Source organism: Syngnathus typhle, linkage group LG14 (genome assembly GCF_033458585.1).
Source record: "Syngnathus typhle isolate RoL2023-S1 ecotype Sweden linkage group LG14, RoL_Styp_1.0, whole genome shotgun sequence".
In the NCBI taxonomy this organism is placed as follows: Eukaryota; Metazoa; Chordata; class Actinopteri; order Syngnathiformes; family Syngnathidae; genus Syngnathus; species Syngnathus typhle.
Window position 1 is genome coordinate 10,032,175 of NC_083751.1, and position 17,671 is coordinate 10,049,845.

The window sequence follows — 17,671 nt, forward strand, 5'->3', positions numbered from 1 at the left end:
ACATCACTATTATGTGCGTTGAACAGTTATGGCCAACAACTAGCGCAAATGTTAATCATGGAAGAGTTGTGGTCAACAAATCAAGAACTTGATTCTTCTTAGAAATGTATTTATTTCATAAATAGAACAGCATTTCCATAAACTTTATAGCTGTGAGACAGTATTACAGACAAGAGGAATGGCAACAGACATCAGCCAACAGGAGTGACGAATGTGATTATCTGCACGAGTCCAAATGCTTGGTTGACATTTTCATTTGGCCAGCTTATTTAATTTAGCCCTGCAAAGACTAAACTCGTATCAGAACAAATTGACTCTCACTCTTCTGGTGACGTGAACATTTAGCCCGAATGAATTGAACAGTCACTGTCACTGCAAAATAAAACTGCACGTAGCATTCATTGAAAGGGGCTTTGTTTTCAAATAGGGGCCAATATACATGCATCGCATATCGCTGGCCAATTAGAGAGCATTTCAGTTGGATTACACAAAAATAATTTATGTCCTAGAATCAGCTATGGAACCTTTGGTGACATCTAAGCAGCCTTCAGATCTCCTCAAGATCGATATATAGATAGAAAAAGATAAACTGCATTGGTCTATATGGCTCCTCAGATGAGGGATGCCTTTTATAATTCAGCTGACCTTCCAAGAACTTCTTTTGTATATTCAAACTAGATTTCCTAAGTACAGACTTACATTCTTGGTGAATATAATTTAGAAATAGCACAGTTTGATCTAGCTAAGCATCTGCCGATCAGGTGTAATAATGAGTGCTCAAAAGGAACATATGACATCATGACAAGGGTTTGCCCAACACTGAACAAATAAAACGATTGACCTTCATGTGCAAAATGTGGTCCTTTGAGCAAGCGCACTTTGCTGTCAGTCGGTCCTGTGACAGCTACAATGCAATGAGGTCCACAGGGTGAGGGGAAAAACAAATGCACATTGCTAACGCGTGCGAGTGGAAAAGGAGGCATATTGTTCACGTGTTTGGTTTAATTCAACAATATGCTTGCATCGTGGCAACGTCGCACTCTGACTTAACAGTATTGCGATGGAACAAACACAAACAACGAAAAACAATCATGTCACAAAAACAGAGGAAAACATAACAGACCGTGGAAGGCTTTCCAATGGAGGATCATCCCAACCCCAACCTCGTTGTGTGTTTAAAACGGTTGTCTTGTAGGGTTTCTCAAACTCACCCGAACCTGATTTATGGATTTGCATTATTTGGATGTATAAAAAAAACAACACAAGACCCAGGTGGTACGAGGCCACCGAGGTGCACGGGCGTCGTCACCACCAGGTGGAAAGCAACACAGAAGATCCAAAGCACAAATACAAATGAAATGAATAATGAACGCGATGACTTTGAGGGGAGACAGAAACATTCGTCAGTCAAGAGCCAGCCCGCCTACCCAAGGCGTCCATCGCAAACCACGACCGAGCATCATCTGGCCTTATCGGGCTGAGTGAAGAAGGCAAAGAACACGACAGCCGCCCTCTATTTACAGTCACGACAAGAAGCGGGCTTCCTGAAAAGAAATTATGGCTTTCGTAACCTTGAGGTCGGGAGAATCGAGACGAGCAAGTCGCACGAGCATGTGTGCGAGTAGGCACGAAAGAGAACGCAGCTCTTTGGTATCGACACGGAAAGGATTCGGCCAGTGGCGGCGGTCCCAAGGGAAAGCGTGGACGGCGACAACTGCCGGATGCTACGAGAGGGGCCTTACGTCCATCTGGAAAGGAGAAAGTGCAGCTTGCATGTGGATGGAGCAACGAAGGTCATGGCGCTTTTTGGGACAAGATGCCAACGTCTGCCGTGACTGCCGTCCATCCAACGGCTAACGGGAGTGCTAACGGAAGACGTTTGAGCTCCATGTATGAGTACACGCTTTGTCCTCACTAGGATGCCAATTCAGCACGTTCGATCCATTGAATTGTCTTACTAGTAAGACGTCCAAAACTGTAAGACGTTTCTCCACACTGGTAGCATTTCGCTAGTAGTGGGCAGATGTCAGCCAGTACTACATGTGAGAAAGATGACGACGTACTGAATTGTATTAGCAATGAGGGCAAGGAGTGTCATAGTGCAAGCTGGCCATGAAGTGTGCAATGTCCTTCAAGCAGCGTTGTCTCCTCAAATGAAGTTCATGCACTGCTGAGGACCTTCAATTATTAAGGTGCCCAGCAGTCCTTTGGTTTCAGGAGCAGCAGCTTCAGCTGAGTCCACTTCCGCAATGGACTCATGACTAAGTAAGCTTAGAAGGGAGGGTGGGGTGGGGGGTGAGGAGGGGGGCAGCTCAGCAGTGGGCGACTTCGATGGGGGACAGCGTCAGGACACTACGATCGTTGGAGTAGAAGTTGTCTCCGTCAGCCCAAGACCTGAAACGAGGCAGCAGTAACCGAGGATTAGGACGGCGGCCGTGCTGCAGGCGGGCAGGAGCACAAAGGGGCGGCCCGGCAGCTGCCTTGTTCATTTGCTAATCACCTTTTCTCAGAATTAGAACCGGCGCTAGCAAGTGGGAAAGAAGAGGCGTCAATGAAGGATGATGGAAAAGTGCAACAGGATGCGGGTTGAGTACTGAAGCCCCATTCAAAATGTTTTGCGGACCCTCTGAGGCAGGGGTGTCAGTCTTTGGCCCGTGGGCCAATTTTGGTCCAGAATGTAATTATATTTGGCCCGCAAACACCAATGTACTCTGTACTGTATATAATACGACACGTTGATACATTTATTTGGGTTGTCAGAATGTCCCTCTGAAGGAAACTAGTATTACAATGCGGCCTGCGATAAAAATTTGTTTGGCACCCCTGCTCTGTGGTATCCTTGCCCCCCCCCCCCCCAATGAAAAATACTCCTAGCTCCGCCAGTGTCTCAGAGGGAGCAAGCACATGTGACTTCATCTACTCAACCCGAATCAAAATAATGATTACAAAGAGAAATAATTAGTGATTTAAAAAAAAAAAAAAAAAAAAAAAAAAGCAAAAGAACCACATTCTGACGTCTAATCTACAAAGCCAAACTTTGGAGTCTTTTGACTTTTCAATTGATCTCCATTTGCCAAGATAAAGACAACCGTTTTAAGCCCTGCTAAAGGCCAGAAAAGGCCAAGCCGCCCAGCGACTTGACTCAAACTGAAAAAAAATACAGCGCGGCAGTTGAGCTCAGCCGGGTCAAGATGGAGCTCGCGGCAGCATGTCCCGCTCCGCTCGACAGCCACGAAACCACTGGCGGGATAAAATGTTATGACCCAATCCCGAGGAAAAACAAAACAGAGCGGTAAACAGAGCAGGAAGATTTTTGACATTTGTCGGGGGGAGGCGAGGGGCACAAAAGCCCACATTTGCCAAAGAACACGCAACATGAAGGCCACCGCGTGCAACGACGGGTCCATCTTGCAAGTCGCAGTTTAGACTCCCAACTAAATTTGAAAAATCCACCGCAATGCAAAGGTGAGGCCAATCTTTTGCACGACAGACGGCCCGAGGAGATTATCACATTGGAATGGCGCACTAATTATTTTCTGAATAATTGAAGGTCTCGTGGGTTAATGAGATTGTTACGCAAACTGGCCTCCAACTTTAATAAGTATGTAGTTCAGAGAAGAAAACGAGAAGATCTGCCTCAAATGAAACTACTCGAAAAGTATTGACTTGTGCATTATCAAGTAAAAAATAAAAATATATTTTTTAGCATTTGGCCTACATTATACCATCATTAGAAAATGACGGTTGAGTTAAGTCTGCAGTGCATGATTAACTTCACTTTTGGTATTTTCCAATGTTTAGTTAATTTTTGAACACAGTATAATGTAGGCCAAAGACAAAAAATGATTTTTTTGTGGGCATTATCAAAAGAAAATCTAATCTTCACTGGCTTTTATAGAAGTTAAAGTGCATCGTAAAGTGTCCCTGAAAGGTGGCTTGATGAACGGGGCTGTTGCGTAGGCACACAGGACGTTGCTAGCAATGACAAACATGCTAATGAAGGGCCAACACAGACAAAGTTACATAGTGCGTCATATTACGAGCCGTTGCGTACCCATATAGTAGGACTGGTTGAGATCAAAGTGTCGTTAAATATATTAGTGCCGAGATTATAGGTTGACACTTTTGGCTCGGCCAGAGTTGACTATTTCCACATTGGAGTTGATGCAAGTTAGGCGCCTTTAGCATTCACTTGGCTCAAGCGCTCGCATGAGCCACATTATGATTAATATTTGAAAGCATGTTTGATGCCGCTGTCGCCCTGGCCCACCTGTTGCTGCGGCCGGATGACTCGCAACGGTCGCCGGCGGGCGGGCAACGTCCGCTCATTTGCTCCAGGAGGCCGACCAGGCGGGAACAGCCGCTTTGCCCGTGTTGGTAGCAGCACAAGGATTCCACGCAGCTGAGCGCCTTGGCCTGGGGGGCTGATAAAGACTGCAGGAGTGAAAAATAAAGCAGAGTAGAGGAAGATGTAGGGAGGAGAATCCGTTAGTGACGCAATCAAAATGGCTACGCTACTCAAAGGCAGGCAATGGAGGCGACTTGGCAGCACATCGGAATGGACGACAATCAAAGCATGCTACCAAATGGCACTGAAATGGTCAAATGAAGAAACAAATTTAGAAGCACAAGGACAAGAAAACCTTTGGCTAGCTAATCGGCGTCTTGGATGATAAAGCCACAACGAATTTTCTGCTTACAAAATTGCAATTATTATTTTTTTTTTACTTGACGAGGCTCTGAATTTGACAACTGTGAGCTTGAACCGAAGATGAACAGACCGTGAGCTAAAAAATCCTCTTGTTAAATAGACATTTTCGAGGAATAATAAATGACGCTGACGCAAAGATACTCAAATATCTGCATAGCAGCAGGTTATCGACGAATACAAAAACAAGTGATAAAAAAAACCAAACAGTAAATGCAAGTGTAGTGGTCAAAGTTCATTTCAGTTTAGTGGTCTCAAAACCCTAAAACCTGGACTATAAATAAAGTCATCTTATAAATTGATTCTGTTCGCTCTAACTTGGTGAGTCATTTGAGTCATCTGTAAAACCACTATTTAAAAAAAAAAAAAAAAAAAAAGTAGACATCAGACGATTAAAGACTGAACATAGTCACGGATACGAGCAGGCAGCATACAGTGTGGCTCAAAGAAAACACGACTCCAAAGATTTCAGCATGCCGCTTACATTCTTAACTCGAAAACGAGACGTGGGAGGTGGGCGAGGGCGGTCAGAGTTGCACATCACAACCAAACAATGGGATGGAGATGACCCAAAACGTGGCAACGCAATCAAATGAAAGGTTTCGACACGTGTGTGTGGGGGGGAGGACGCAGGCAGGTGGGATGTCACGTCGGCGCTACAATACAACGACAGAGTGGAACGTTACTACCTAGGGTGGGCTATCAAGGCTCTGGGCTGGGGGCAGCGGGGGGAGGAGAAGCAGCTAGCAGGTGCCAATTGTCCTCCCCTGGGCGCCGACGGGCCTTAACAGAGTCATATTCTGGGCCGACTGAACCCTCGCCCTTTTCCATCTGAAGGACACAAGATGTCGGTGAGAACAGCTCACGGCTCAGCCACCTCGAACCTTTTGGACACTCGGGGAAACAAGCGAAGGTCGCCACACGCAAACAAAGAACGGCCAGCTCGTAGCAAATCCTTCATTTCACAAGAGCCAAATCACAAAGACTGAAAGTCAGGAATTGTGACCGGGCTTTCATTTCGGACTGTGGAACAGCTAAGAAGCAATCGGCGAGTGGAGGCATAAAAAGAGCAAGTGTGAAGGGAAGGACACGCACACACACGCACACAGTCAGGCATGCAGAATAATGAAGCTGCTGCTGAGACTAGAAAAAGCAAACAATTCAAGAAAAAAAAACACGAGAGCCTTTTGTAACTGGGATCTAATTAGACAGATAGAGAGGAGAACAAAATTCATTCAAAATGCAGAACTCGAAAGGCTGAGACCTGACTTCTCTGTTTATTATGTGCGACACGATTAGAACGAGGCCAAATTAGGACATTACTATTATTATTACTTCTCATTTGTTGAGCGTTTTGAAATTATTTTTGGGTGTTTCTCTTTGCTAATAATTGCATGGTCATCTTACTGAATTTATTAATCGCAAAATGGCACGGAAACATTGTCTGTACTTAAACGTTTTGTGATCAGAGGTGACTCTTGAAGGAGTTATTCCAAATATAATCGTCATTAAAAGTTCAACCATTGTTACAGAACAGACTGGGGTTGACCTTTGCACTAGCACGACATTTAATTGGAGTTTGCAAATTGCCCTGCCCCCGTTGAGTGCAATTAAAAAAAGTAATCTGCTCATGCAGCAGCGGCGGCATGCTCGTTTCCGTAGTGTCCCGTCATGCAGCCGTCTTGCGCTGTGATCACATGCAAGTGAACAACTGGGACACACAGAGGGCGTTCTTAAGGACTCGTCATCTTTTGAGGCAATGCTCGACGTCATGAGCTAAGACGCTAACACGCTAGAACACAGGTGTCAAACTCAAGGCCCGGGGGCCCAGATACGGCCCGCCACATCATTGGCCTGCGAAGACAAATTGTGCATCAAATTCGTGTCATTACTAGAATTGCAAATTGTCTTCACTTTTAAAAATATATACTTTTTTTAAATATTTGACCAGTTTTTACTAGTCTGGTTTGAAAAGTTATTTGTCCGTTTTTTTTGTAGCTTATACTGTATACAATATGAGGTGCTCATACGTACATTTATCTGGGTTGACAGTCTTCATGGCCCTCCGAAAGAAACGGACTATAATGTAGCCCGCAAAATAAAATGAGTTCGACACCCCTGCACTAGAAGATGGTAACCTCTTCCAGATGGTCAGACGGTTCAACTTATGCTCACTAGCCATGGCCGCGTTCTTTAAACTCGTAATGACTCAAAAGGACGAGCAGCCGTCATTCATCCGTCCTTGCAGCGGGAATGGTGATAATGGAAGCATGCAAACGGAAGTCACATCTGCTAAAAAGCAAGGCGTGTGCAGAATGAAATGACGGATGAGCCTTTTTGATCGCCTCGCACCACAACCTTCTTCTCTCTTTCAATCGTGACGATGCGAGTTGGCTTTTCCGCGCGGTCACAAAATCGATACGAGGTTTGCAAACGGCATTTTCCTCCATTTTTCAAATGTCTTATTGCGTTTGCAAAGCTCCCCCAAATGAACAAAACAAATGATTGGACTTAAACGCAAACTGGTGGCTAACTCTGTCTCATGACCTCTACCTAATTTTGCCCAGCTGATTCTTGGCTCTGGACAGAGGCTGAAGAGCGATGAAGTCATCACCTATTGCCACACAGTCGGAATACATCTACACCGGGAAAGGAGTGAAAGCACACAAAAAGGTTAGACATTGAGAAAACCACACACACGCACACACGAGGACAACAACGTTAGAGCAGACACAGACAAGATTGGATTTTTTCTTTCCTCAGACAAACAAGGCGTGAAAATTGTTTCCTGCAGAAAGACCTCATACACCGATTGTCCCGCTTTGACTTCCAGCCTAAATGCGTAATATGTCCTCGGAGAAGATTTCGCTTAGCTTTTCTTCGTAGTTACATTTTAAGCTGAGTAATTATTAAACAGTCACTTCCTACAGGGGGGGCAAAGGGTAATTGATGCTCCTTGACTCACTGATGGAGTGTGTCAAAAGCTAAAATGAAAGTCAGAGGTATAAGAGTAATCCCCCCCCTCCCCAAATGGCGTCAGTGACTTCCATCGCATTGATGGCCCTGCTCTACCTGACTTTTCTGCGTGCTGGTGGGCCGCAGGTGTCGGTAGAAGACCTTCTTCACCACGTCCGGAAAGAGGCACGTTGCCACGATGAGGATGATGGCGAACCAAGCGGAGCCGCTGGACAGCAGTTGCACAAATACAAAATACATGTCCTGCGTGTGGAGGAACGGCCTGCGAGAGATGGAAAAACGATCAAGACAAATGATACTGAAAACGTCACAGGCTGTTCATCTCTTACCAGATGATTCCTCCATAGAAGAGAGAGAAGATGAAGTAGAAGGCGATGGAGCCCCACGTCACAAAATGGTTCATCCATGTCCAGAAGTGAGTCTCTAACGCAAGCTGGCATTGGAATAGACAGACAGATGTTGAATGTTTCTATCGACAGCGATCCTTCAAAAATCAAGACCTGAGCAAAACTTTGAAAAGCCACAAGTGCAAAACATTTTCAATCCTTCACCTTCAAAGTGACTGTGATAACCATCACCGTGAAGACCAGCGTTCCAAATGTCCAATTGCCAAACATCTGCAAGTGACAAAAAAACAATGTGTGTTATCAACACAATCTGAGTCATTGTTTCTTGGCATCAGTCGTGAATAACCCCCCCCCCCCCCCCTCTCGCTCGCTCTCTGCTCGCCCATTAGACAGCCTTCAAATGTAGCGTTCACGCTTACCAGCTGCCTGTTAGCTCGCAAGATCTGAAATCATGCAGGAGTCCGTGAAAAGGTAGCAAGAGAAGAGAAGTGAGCAAAGTCAGCAGCGGTTACGACGACACCGATGAAATGAAGAAAAACGGTTTAGAAAAGTCAAACAAATTCAACTTGAGAATGAAACCGCTTCATAGTAAAACCTTGAGATAAGGGAAACAGCAAAGATCAGGAAATGGACAGAAGTAAAGCAGTGGGGATTTTTGGACAAAATGTGACACACACCTGTCCGTTGCCCAAAAGGCTGGTGTCTTCGCCCATCAATATGTAGGATCCAAAGAAGAAGACAAAGGCGTGACAAAAGCCCAACAGAGTCCAGTAGAGGAACGTCCGCACCGATAGCAGAGAGTTGCGGCTGATGTCCCTGGAAGAAAGATGGAAGCAACCAAAATGTGTAGCGCGCATGCTAACATGGAGCGACCGCCTACCTGTACAAGACGGGCTTGCTCTGCAGAACGTGCGGGTGAACGAGCTGTTCAAAGAGGCTGTAGACCAGGATGGGCAGCGAGGTGAAGCAGATGTTGTAGAGCGTCAGGTACACGCTGTCGTACAGAGTCTGACACAGAGACAGGAGTGAGCTTCAGTACACACAATTGAAAACAAGCACAACTTTTCAAGTCGCCCACGAGCGGCGTTGTGCGAGAATGAAAAATAAACTTACTTGTTGTGAAAACAGGCAGAAGAACTGGTATAAAAACTGTGGCGTGATAAAACACACATTCTATAAAGGAAAAAGCAAGTTTGCGTTTAATCTAGTGGAAAGGTGCCCGCTCTTCATTTTGTTTGGGCAAGACTGACCTTGTAGAAAAAGTATTGCACAAGTGTGGCTATTCGAATGTAGTAGAAGTGACCGTGGACCAAGAGCAGTTTGGCCAGAAAGCGAAATCTGGCGATTGCATAGTCGCTGTTTCTCACGGCCTGCCGACCTTCCTTTCCCATGATCCCTGCAGTGACACAAACGGCCGTCGGGGCAAGCTCAAATGTAAAAAAAAAGTCTAAGGAGTAGGGGCGGGGCTTGTACCTATGCCAACGTGGGCTTCTTGAATCATGCTGACGTCGTTGGCGCCATCCCCAACTGCCAAGGTGATTGGTTTCTCTGGGGAGGTTTTTAAAAGACGCACCACCTGAACAAAACAAAAGAACCATATTTTGAAGGTCTGGTCACATGACACAAGTCACGTGACTGTTACCTTTGCCTTCTGCAGCGGGGCCATGCGGCAGCAAAGCACCGCTGAACACTTTTTGGAAACTTCCATGAAGAGCTTTTCGTGTTCCCGCAACGCTAAAGACAAACTGGCTCCATCCACGACCAGTCCGTGCTGGATGACGTGGTCCTCTTTGATCCTAGCAAAGCGCAAACGAACACTTTGAGTTCCAATTGTCGAATGCGATCGTCGTCCGTGAAAAAAACGCATCTCGGTTCACCTCCGGGCCAGTCGTCGGAGCTGCTCGGCGCACTCGTTGTCGGAGCGTTGCTGCAGCAACTCCAGGATGTTCATAGTTCTATGGAAGTGGCCGCAGGACAGGCTGACGCTCACCGCCGTCTCGTGTTTGTCACCCGTCAGCACCCAGACTTTGATTCCCGCTAGGCGCAGAGCCTCGATGGTCTCCTGAACTTTCTCTTGGAGTCTGAAAGGTGGAACGCGTAGATGAGCTAAACAACTTAAGACAGAAAAGTAACAATGAAAGTAACAATGTCTTCGATGTGCGAAAAACTCCTCACTTGTCTTCCACCCCGGTTGCGCCGAGGACTTTCAGGTTTTTTTCGATCTCGCCGAAGGCCTGCTGCAGTCGCTCTTCCCTCTGTTGCAGCGCGGTGCGGGCGCTGTTCAAAATTCGCTCCACTTCAACGTAATCTTCGGGGATGAAGTGGCGACATGCTACCACCAGCGTTCGTAACCCTCTCTGCGGCAAAAAAAGGGAAAAAACATTACATCCTCAGGTTCAACACATGTACAAAAAGTTAATCGTTACGTTACTCACCAAGGCAAACTCGTCGATGTGAATTCTCGTCTTTTCTATCTCCCCGCTAGTGGCAAAAGGTAGCACGGACGACTCTGCTCCCTTGGTGAACAGCACTTTGCCACCTCCACCATGGAAGGAAAACAAAAGGCAGGTTGACATCAAATCCACATTTCCAACAAAACTAATGTATTACTCTTCGAAAATCGGAGACATATGTTAAATAAAAATCAGCTGTTAATGATTTAAAATAGTTTTGTTCGGTACTTAAAAATGTTTGTCAACATGTCCATCCTTTCAACAATCAAAAGATGGGATTACATCAAATTAACATTTACAACAAAACTCTTTAAAAAAAAAAAAAAAAGAAAAACTCTTAAGAAAAAAAATTCAGAAGCCAAATGTTAAAAAAAAAAAAATTGCTGTTAATGATTATCGGTAGTTTTTTTCAGTAGTTAAAAAAGTTTGTCAACATGTCCATCCTTTCAACAATCAAAAGGTGGAATTACATCATAACATTTACAACAAAACTCTTCATTTATTTAAAAAAATCTTAAGAAAAAAAATTCTGAAGCCATATGTTTAAAAAAATAAATTAGCTGTTAATGATTATCGGTAGTTTTTTTCAGTACTTTCTCCGGTACTTAAAAAACGTTTTGTCCGGTACTTAAAAAACTTTTTGTCCGGTACTTAAAAAAAGTTTGTCAACGTCCATCCTTTCAACAATCGAAAAAAAGTGAGGATACCTGCAGGCGTCTCGAGTATGACACTCATCCTTCTGCGGTTTGCATCAAACTCTAACACATGAAGCAGTTTGTATCTGTAAACGGGAAAAAATAAAAAAACATGGAAAAGCTTGAAATTGGGTCATGAACACGCTTATTATAAGCGGCCGTCGAATCAAGAGTTCATTGTTATAAACTGCTGAGACGACAGTGAAGAGATCAAAAAAAACATTTTGTGACACTTTGGGACAACCTACTTCTCTGCTTTGCCAAAAGTTTTGATTTCCATCGTATCGCCTCTGATACCAGTGAAGGCCACGCCGATTCTAGAGATGGGGGAAAAAAACAACACAGTGTTAAAACTGTGTTAGGAAGTGGACCGCGCAGTGCCGCAACTTCAACTTTACCTCTTGGCTGCCTCTACGAGCGCCTTCTCATCAGGTGAAGAGGCATAATATTCCATTTCGTTGGCAGAAAATCCGTTCACGTGGCAGAACGGGTCTCCAGCCCCGGAAAGGCAGTCCGGCTGGTCGTAACTGATCTGGACCGTGTGACACAACGACACCGCTTGAAAGAATAACAATTCCTCCCCGTCCTGAATGTTGGGGAGAGCAGGGGGAAGACAATGAGCACATTTATATTTGAAATTCACTAACACCCGAGCCAAGATTACCAAATTGGGTGCGGAGCCATCTGGTGAGTCATCCGTTCGACCCTCCGGCACGAGTTTGCCATTCACTTCCCGATATTTGATCCCATTGATGGAGCACTCTCGGAATTGCATTTCGTTTTCCGTTAGCGTGCCCGTCTTGTCGGTAAACACGTACTCCACCTGGCACAACACAACGTTGCCAGAAAAAGTGCAACATTCAGCCAATTTGTCGGCTTGGAAAAACATTTTTCCTTTTCTCGATCTCACACCTGGCCGAGTTCTTCGTTGAGGTCTGAGGTGTTGACCTGAGCTTTCTGGTCACTCTCCTTATGGTAAAGATCCAAATCCCAGCCTATAAAAAAGGAGCCCAGGAACTTCTGCATCTCCACAGTAACATAGAGCGAGATGGGAATGATGAAATTGTAGAGAACCAGGAATGCCAAGAAGTCTGAGATGAATTTCAGGATCTGTAGGATGTAAAAAAAAAAAAAAAAAAAAAGGCACTTGTAGCGACTCCTCAGACTTGGTGAGATGTGGTCAGCTTACCGGGCTGCTGTTTTTCTCTTGGTCAGTCTTTTGGTTGTAGAAGGGCTCGTCCCATTTGTCCTCAGCCTGCCAGGCGTACTTCAGGATGGTGCTGAGGACAGCCTCCAGCAACAGGATGCCCAAGTAGATAATCAGGAAGGTATTCATAGATCTGAAACCAGAACACACATTTAAAAACACACACCTGACTAGTGTAAAAAAAAAAAAGAAGAGAAAAAAAAAAGAAAAAAAAAAGGAAGAATTAAAACATGCTCACTTCTCTACGGCAGAGCGTTTCTGAGACTTGCATTTGTAGTTGAGGGCCATTTTGGACTCCATGCCGGTATAAACCGCAACACCTGCACAAGTAGTTGAACGGACTTGGTTCCTTTAAGCAACATTTTGAGCTATAATAGTGTTGACAAGCTTCTCAAGCATTTCAGCTCAAACATTATTTTGTAATTGTGACTCACCAAATATCTCTTTGGTATTTTTTAACCTGGCTCCTCGTAGCAACAAGTTTTCCGGCCCCAGCGGTCTGACAAACGGTGGAAACAACGTCTTAAAGGCCATTTGGAAAGAAATATTCCAATTAAAATAAAATTGAGGAACATCTCACCTGACAACGTCCTCGCCGTGGTGAGTCACCGTCATTCGACCGACAAACCTGGAAGGGATCAGATCCGGCCTTTTAGCGGGATGGCGATTCCGGCAAACTAGTTTTGCCCTTTGTGCGGTGACTAAAATAACCGACCTGTAGAGGTCGGCTTCGGGTTGCTGACACTCCACCACGGCCTGCAAGGTCTCCAGTTGCGACACCGACTGACACACGGCCGTCTCCGCCACGGAGTAGTGCGTCTGCAAGAATGGACACTCAAAACCCGCTTCATCTTTTCTCACACAATCAGACATTGATAGCGCATACCTTGAGATTGGTCTCGCCGTCGAGGCTGGTGGTGGTGATGTGACAGGTGCCGTCGCAACGCTCGGACGAGAGCAACACCAGATCGGCCGGGAAGGTCTCATCTTTGGCTACACGAACGATATCCCCCACCTGCGGGAGGGAATGCGGCAGAAAAATGTACGCATTTGATGACGTTGTCAAAATATTTGACAAGGGCTTGGCTCGTACCCTGATGTTCTTGGATCTAGTCTGGACCAGGCTTCCGCTGCGGACCACAAAGACGGGAGCCCCGTTCACCTCATTGTCGGCTTTGTGTCTCAGCCAGTCTTCATAGCCCTGCCAGACAGACATCAAATAGGATTACGCAACAGAATCAATCAAGCCCCGCCCCTCCCGACCAGAAGCTGACTATTGTTAGCTTGGCGTTTTGAAAGGGAAATAACTGAGCAGAAGTTCTCACCTGCTTGATGGCCGTGACTGTGATGACAAAGAAAAGAGGCAGACCGCTTGTGACTGGGGAAGTCGGAGTGTCGATCATTAACTGGAAACACAAATGGTGTAAACATGATCCAATCATGCATTCATTGTAGTTATAAGACAGGCACGTGAAGCCGTTTGGCTTTTACGCATTTGGTAATTTGCACTTGTCATTGCAAAGAGGATTAAGTGGTTGTGAAATATTTCATAGTCGCTCATTTTGCCTGGCGATAAAACACCACCATAACACTATAGCGTGAAAAGCGGAGAGGAACACAAATCTCGTTATCCATCTCGGCTCGTTGAAAAAATAGTCCCGTTTGTCTTTTCACAATGTCGAGACGCAAAGGGGTCTTTTATTCCGGCAGGCAAATATGACTTAAGCGTCCCTGACAATCCAAGCGGGCCAAACTTTAGCCTTTTACAAAATTGTCAAGTCAATTGCTCGGGCTTCACTACACAAGCTCCGAGAACCGACGAGCACTCTGAAAAAATTTCAACTTGGGCAGGGGCACTGATGCCTTGATCGTACTGATGGGTGCAGCATATCAGAACAGAACCGGACCTCCTAGTGGTGGCCCACAAGTTGCTGAGTCACTCTTGCTCCACTTCTCATGCTCGCACTTTTTATAGCCAGCGGGGGAAAGACCCTTATCAATGTGTGTGTGTGTGTGCGCGCGTTTGTGTGTTGTGTGTGTGTGTGTTTACCTGGACAAGGAAAATGATGAGGAAGTAAAAGTTGGCTATCCTCCTGAACTGCTCAAACAGATTTTTAGGGACAAAATTCCAAATAGTATACTGCAACAGAAGAAGAAAATATTGTCTGAACCTTAAACATGATGCCAAGCTTGCATTTCAACCGATGGAAGTCCCAATATCCCTTTCAGCCCGATAAAAATACCATTACTCAATTCTTAAGTATACACTGATACCAAGTACCGATACCACTATTACTTTTGAAACAATAAAATGAGAGATCATTTTAAAGAAAGATCTCTATAGCTTAAAAGTCACACACCTCACACATCACACGGTTACAATCAAACAACGGTACCTTTGACGATATGATTCTGTTGTCAGCAAAACGTTGAGGTATGTAGTGCCCATGTTGGGGGAACCTGTTTGCTACATAGACCGTTCTGGTGTCACTTTGATGTGGGGGGTCAAAGCCCTGCAGACAAAGGCAAGGAGAAAAGTTGCCGTTTATTTGCGCCATCAGACATTTGGGGAAGTTCACAGCTACAGTATGCAAACTAGTTGCAAAATCATTCTTTTCAAGTGCAACACTACCGTTGTGGACCCTTGTGAAAAGAACACGAGCGGCGTGAGCAGAGGCTGATGAAGGAAGACACGAAGAGCCTGTCCAGCAGATTTGTCCGTGAGGACTCATTCAAATTAACCACTTGTAGTCTTGTTCCTAATGAGGCTTTATGTCACCGCAAATCATCAGATAAATAATAAGTCAAGCAAGGCTTCAGACAAACTAATTGCCTTAATTCAAAGTAGCAGCCGCAGTTCCAACAGGCAGTCGTGAGAGGTGTCGGAAATTAGCAAATAAGATCTTGCTGAAGCTGACAAAGTTGAGCAAAAGGTGTAAAATGCACAACTTGAATTTTTAGTTGTACATTTGCTCCTGTAGCACAACTGGACAAGTGAATTCATTCATTCATTCATTCATTCATTCATTCATTCACTCATTCACTGTCAGTGGAAGGCATGCAATCGTCACATGACGTCGCAAACCATTTGACAGTGTTTGCTTGGGAGCTGTGGAATCTGAATTTTGTCAACGACGGGCGTCTCCACATAGAAATTTTAATTGAAAGGTTTCACGCAGAAGCTGACAGAATCACGTGATGCTGAAAATAATCAATGAGCTTTGCTTATCACTAATTTTGCAACATTGCTACAATGCATACTCGATAGTAGCACATTCATTATTGTTACCTACGTGATCACGTCAATTCGTGTTTCAAGTGTCCGGAGATTGAACACAGCTCAGGTGATACCTTCAACATTTGTTTAGCGTGACAAAGCAACGTCACACACCCATTCAATGTCAACAAATATGCGAATATATTAATGATGAGTTAGCTTGACCGAGCAAAGCCTTCAAATGTCAAACCACCAGTGCAGAATTGTAACGCCTAAGAACCCGGAGAACGATCTGGGTTGCCGCGTCATCGGAAGGGAACTAACTGTTGGTTTGCATTTCGTCTTGGCACGAGTACAAATCGTACAAAATGGCAAGGAACGTAATGCAAAGGCAAACGCTACCTGAGACCAGCTGAACCAAAACTTCCAATGGACTTGAGAAAAGTTGAACAAATGAACTACAAGCCGGTCTGAGTTTCTCTTTTTGTGGCAGCTGGAAAGCAAGCCAATGCTGACAAACGTCAACACACCCGATCGTCCTTTTTTTGCTACATTGTCTAATTATTTCCAACAACTTGACGTTCGCTAGCTGTCTGCATTGCTGGAGCACGGGCTGACAGTTCGTTTCGACACATCATGAACAACTAACAAGGAGTGAACAATTTGGTGAGCCTAGCTCGCAAATTGGCCAACTAAAGTTCGTCCACATATTTCTGTGGACGACTCTCATCGGCCATTGAAGCGACGCGTATTAAATGCACTTTGCGGCGATCGCGATGAGAAGCTTACTGCAGAAATCTTACCAGCTGCTGTCGTAGCCATCGTAGCATCCTTGCAAAAAGACGTCCCAAGTAGCCGCAACAGCCGCTAGCCAGCACTAGCAACTAGCTACTCGCAGAAAAAACGCCCCAAAACATAAATGATTGCCCGCAAAGGCAACTCTTTTCGATCGCATTACGCCGCACATTCATACAGCGACATTGTGCAAGAATGACAGGCGGATATTTCCTTTTGCGGAGAAATTTGCACCAACGTTCCTCGGTAAATGTGACACACGACCGATCACACCAAGTCCCAGGAAGCTACGCTACATCTAAGCTCAGTTTGGCTCGGCTCAGCTCAGCTCTTTTCTCTTCTCGCACTGTCTGCCGCTGCTGTTTCGAGCTCGGATCTGCGCAGTTGACGCGCTCCAGGCAGCTTTGCAGCGCCCACTGTTGGCCGACCGAAAAGCGCACTGACTGTAAACCAAACTAGGTGTTTTCAACTGATTTTGTCCAAGGGACCACCATTATAATCAAGAAGCAACTCGGGGACCACTGCTTTGGTGCAATATTATTTTATTTTGCACCGAAGGAAGATAGACCTATACAGGCTATTTATTTGCATCTGTATGTCTAATTTGGGGATCTCAGCTACATTGGCCATATTTTGGATGGGTAAATGATTCACAAAATTAGCTCGAAAGTAAATCAAGTCTAAACAATAAATACATTTTATTTTTAAATGTGTTACAAATTATTTTCCATTTCCAATTTCGCGGCCACCTGCAATAGCGCCACGGACCACGAGATGACCGCGGACCACCAGTTGACAATAGCTGAACAAAACAAACGTTACGTGAACTCAAACTTTCAAAGCGGGAAAACCTGGACAACATTTTAATTAGGGCAATTTAACTTTGTTGTGGTCGTGTGGGAAAATTGGCTTTCCTGCTTTACAGAACGGCTACAGCTTTTAAAGATATAAGTAAAATAGAAATATTTGCGCTAACATTTGTGCCAATTTAAATTTGATATTTTAATGTTTGTCAAACTAAATGACTGTTGTAAAACTACTGTTTCTGAAATGCACTTAAGCAAAATAAAAAGTAAGGATACATTTTTATGTCAATTATATACAATCGCCATTTTGTTGTTATTTTGTTTAATTTTAGACTTTTATTTTAATTATCCAACCATCCATCCATCCATCCGTTTCCTGTACCGCTTGTCCCTACGGGGGTCACGGGTGTGCTGGAGCCTGTCCCAGCAGTCATCAGGCAGTAGGCGGGGGACACCCTGAACCGGTT

General features: G+C 44.9%; 1 protein-coding gene across 3 annotated transcripts; it reads right to left on the reverse strand.

Moving 5' to 3' along the window:
- Positions 1–92: 92 nt before the first annotated feature.
- Positions 93–16,776, reverse strand: atp11b (ATPase phospholipid transporting 11B). Of its 3 annotated transcripts, XM_061296324.1 has the most exons (30): positions 16,407–16,774; positions 14,783–14,899; positions 14,437–14,526; positions 13,712–13,792; positions 13,480–13,587; positions 13,273–13,401; positions 13,102–13,205; positions 12,967–13,014; positions 12,821–12,885; positions 12,625–12,706; positions 12,369–12,519; positions 12,092–12,289; positions 11,844–12,002; positions 11,578–11,765; positions 11,428–11,496; positions 11,192–11,265; positions 10,467–10,570; positions 10,207–10,388; positions 9,909–10,112; positions 9,674–9,827; positions 9,505–9,607; positions 9,282–9,427; positions 9,145–9,204; positions 8,912–9,039; positions 8,709–8,847; positions 8,236–8,301; positions 8,014–8,117; positions 7,781–7,946; positions 4,271–4,434; positions 93–2,394 (listed from the first exon to the last, which is right to left on the reverse strand). In XM_061296324.1, exons 1-30 carry the CDS (start codon positions 16,431–16,433, stop codon positions 2,313–2,315), a joined length of 3,492 nt encoding a protein of 1,163 aa, XP_061152308.1. In that variant the 5' UTR covers positions 16,434–16,774; the 3' UTR covers positions 93–2,312. The 3 variants fall into 3 exon arrangements, with proteins under 3 accessions (XP_061152308.1, XP_061152307.1, XP_061152309.1); XM_061296323.1 differs by having other exon boundaries at positions 11,578–12,002; positions 16,407–16,775; XM_061296325.1 differs by lacking the exon at positions 93–2,394 and adding an exon at positions 5,398–5,539 and having other exon boundaries at positions 4,295–4,434; positions 11,578–12,002; positions 16,407–16,776.
- Between the last annotated feature and the right edge of the window lie 895 nt (positions 16,777–17,671).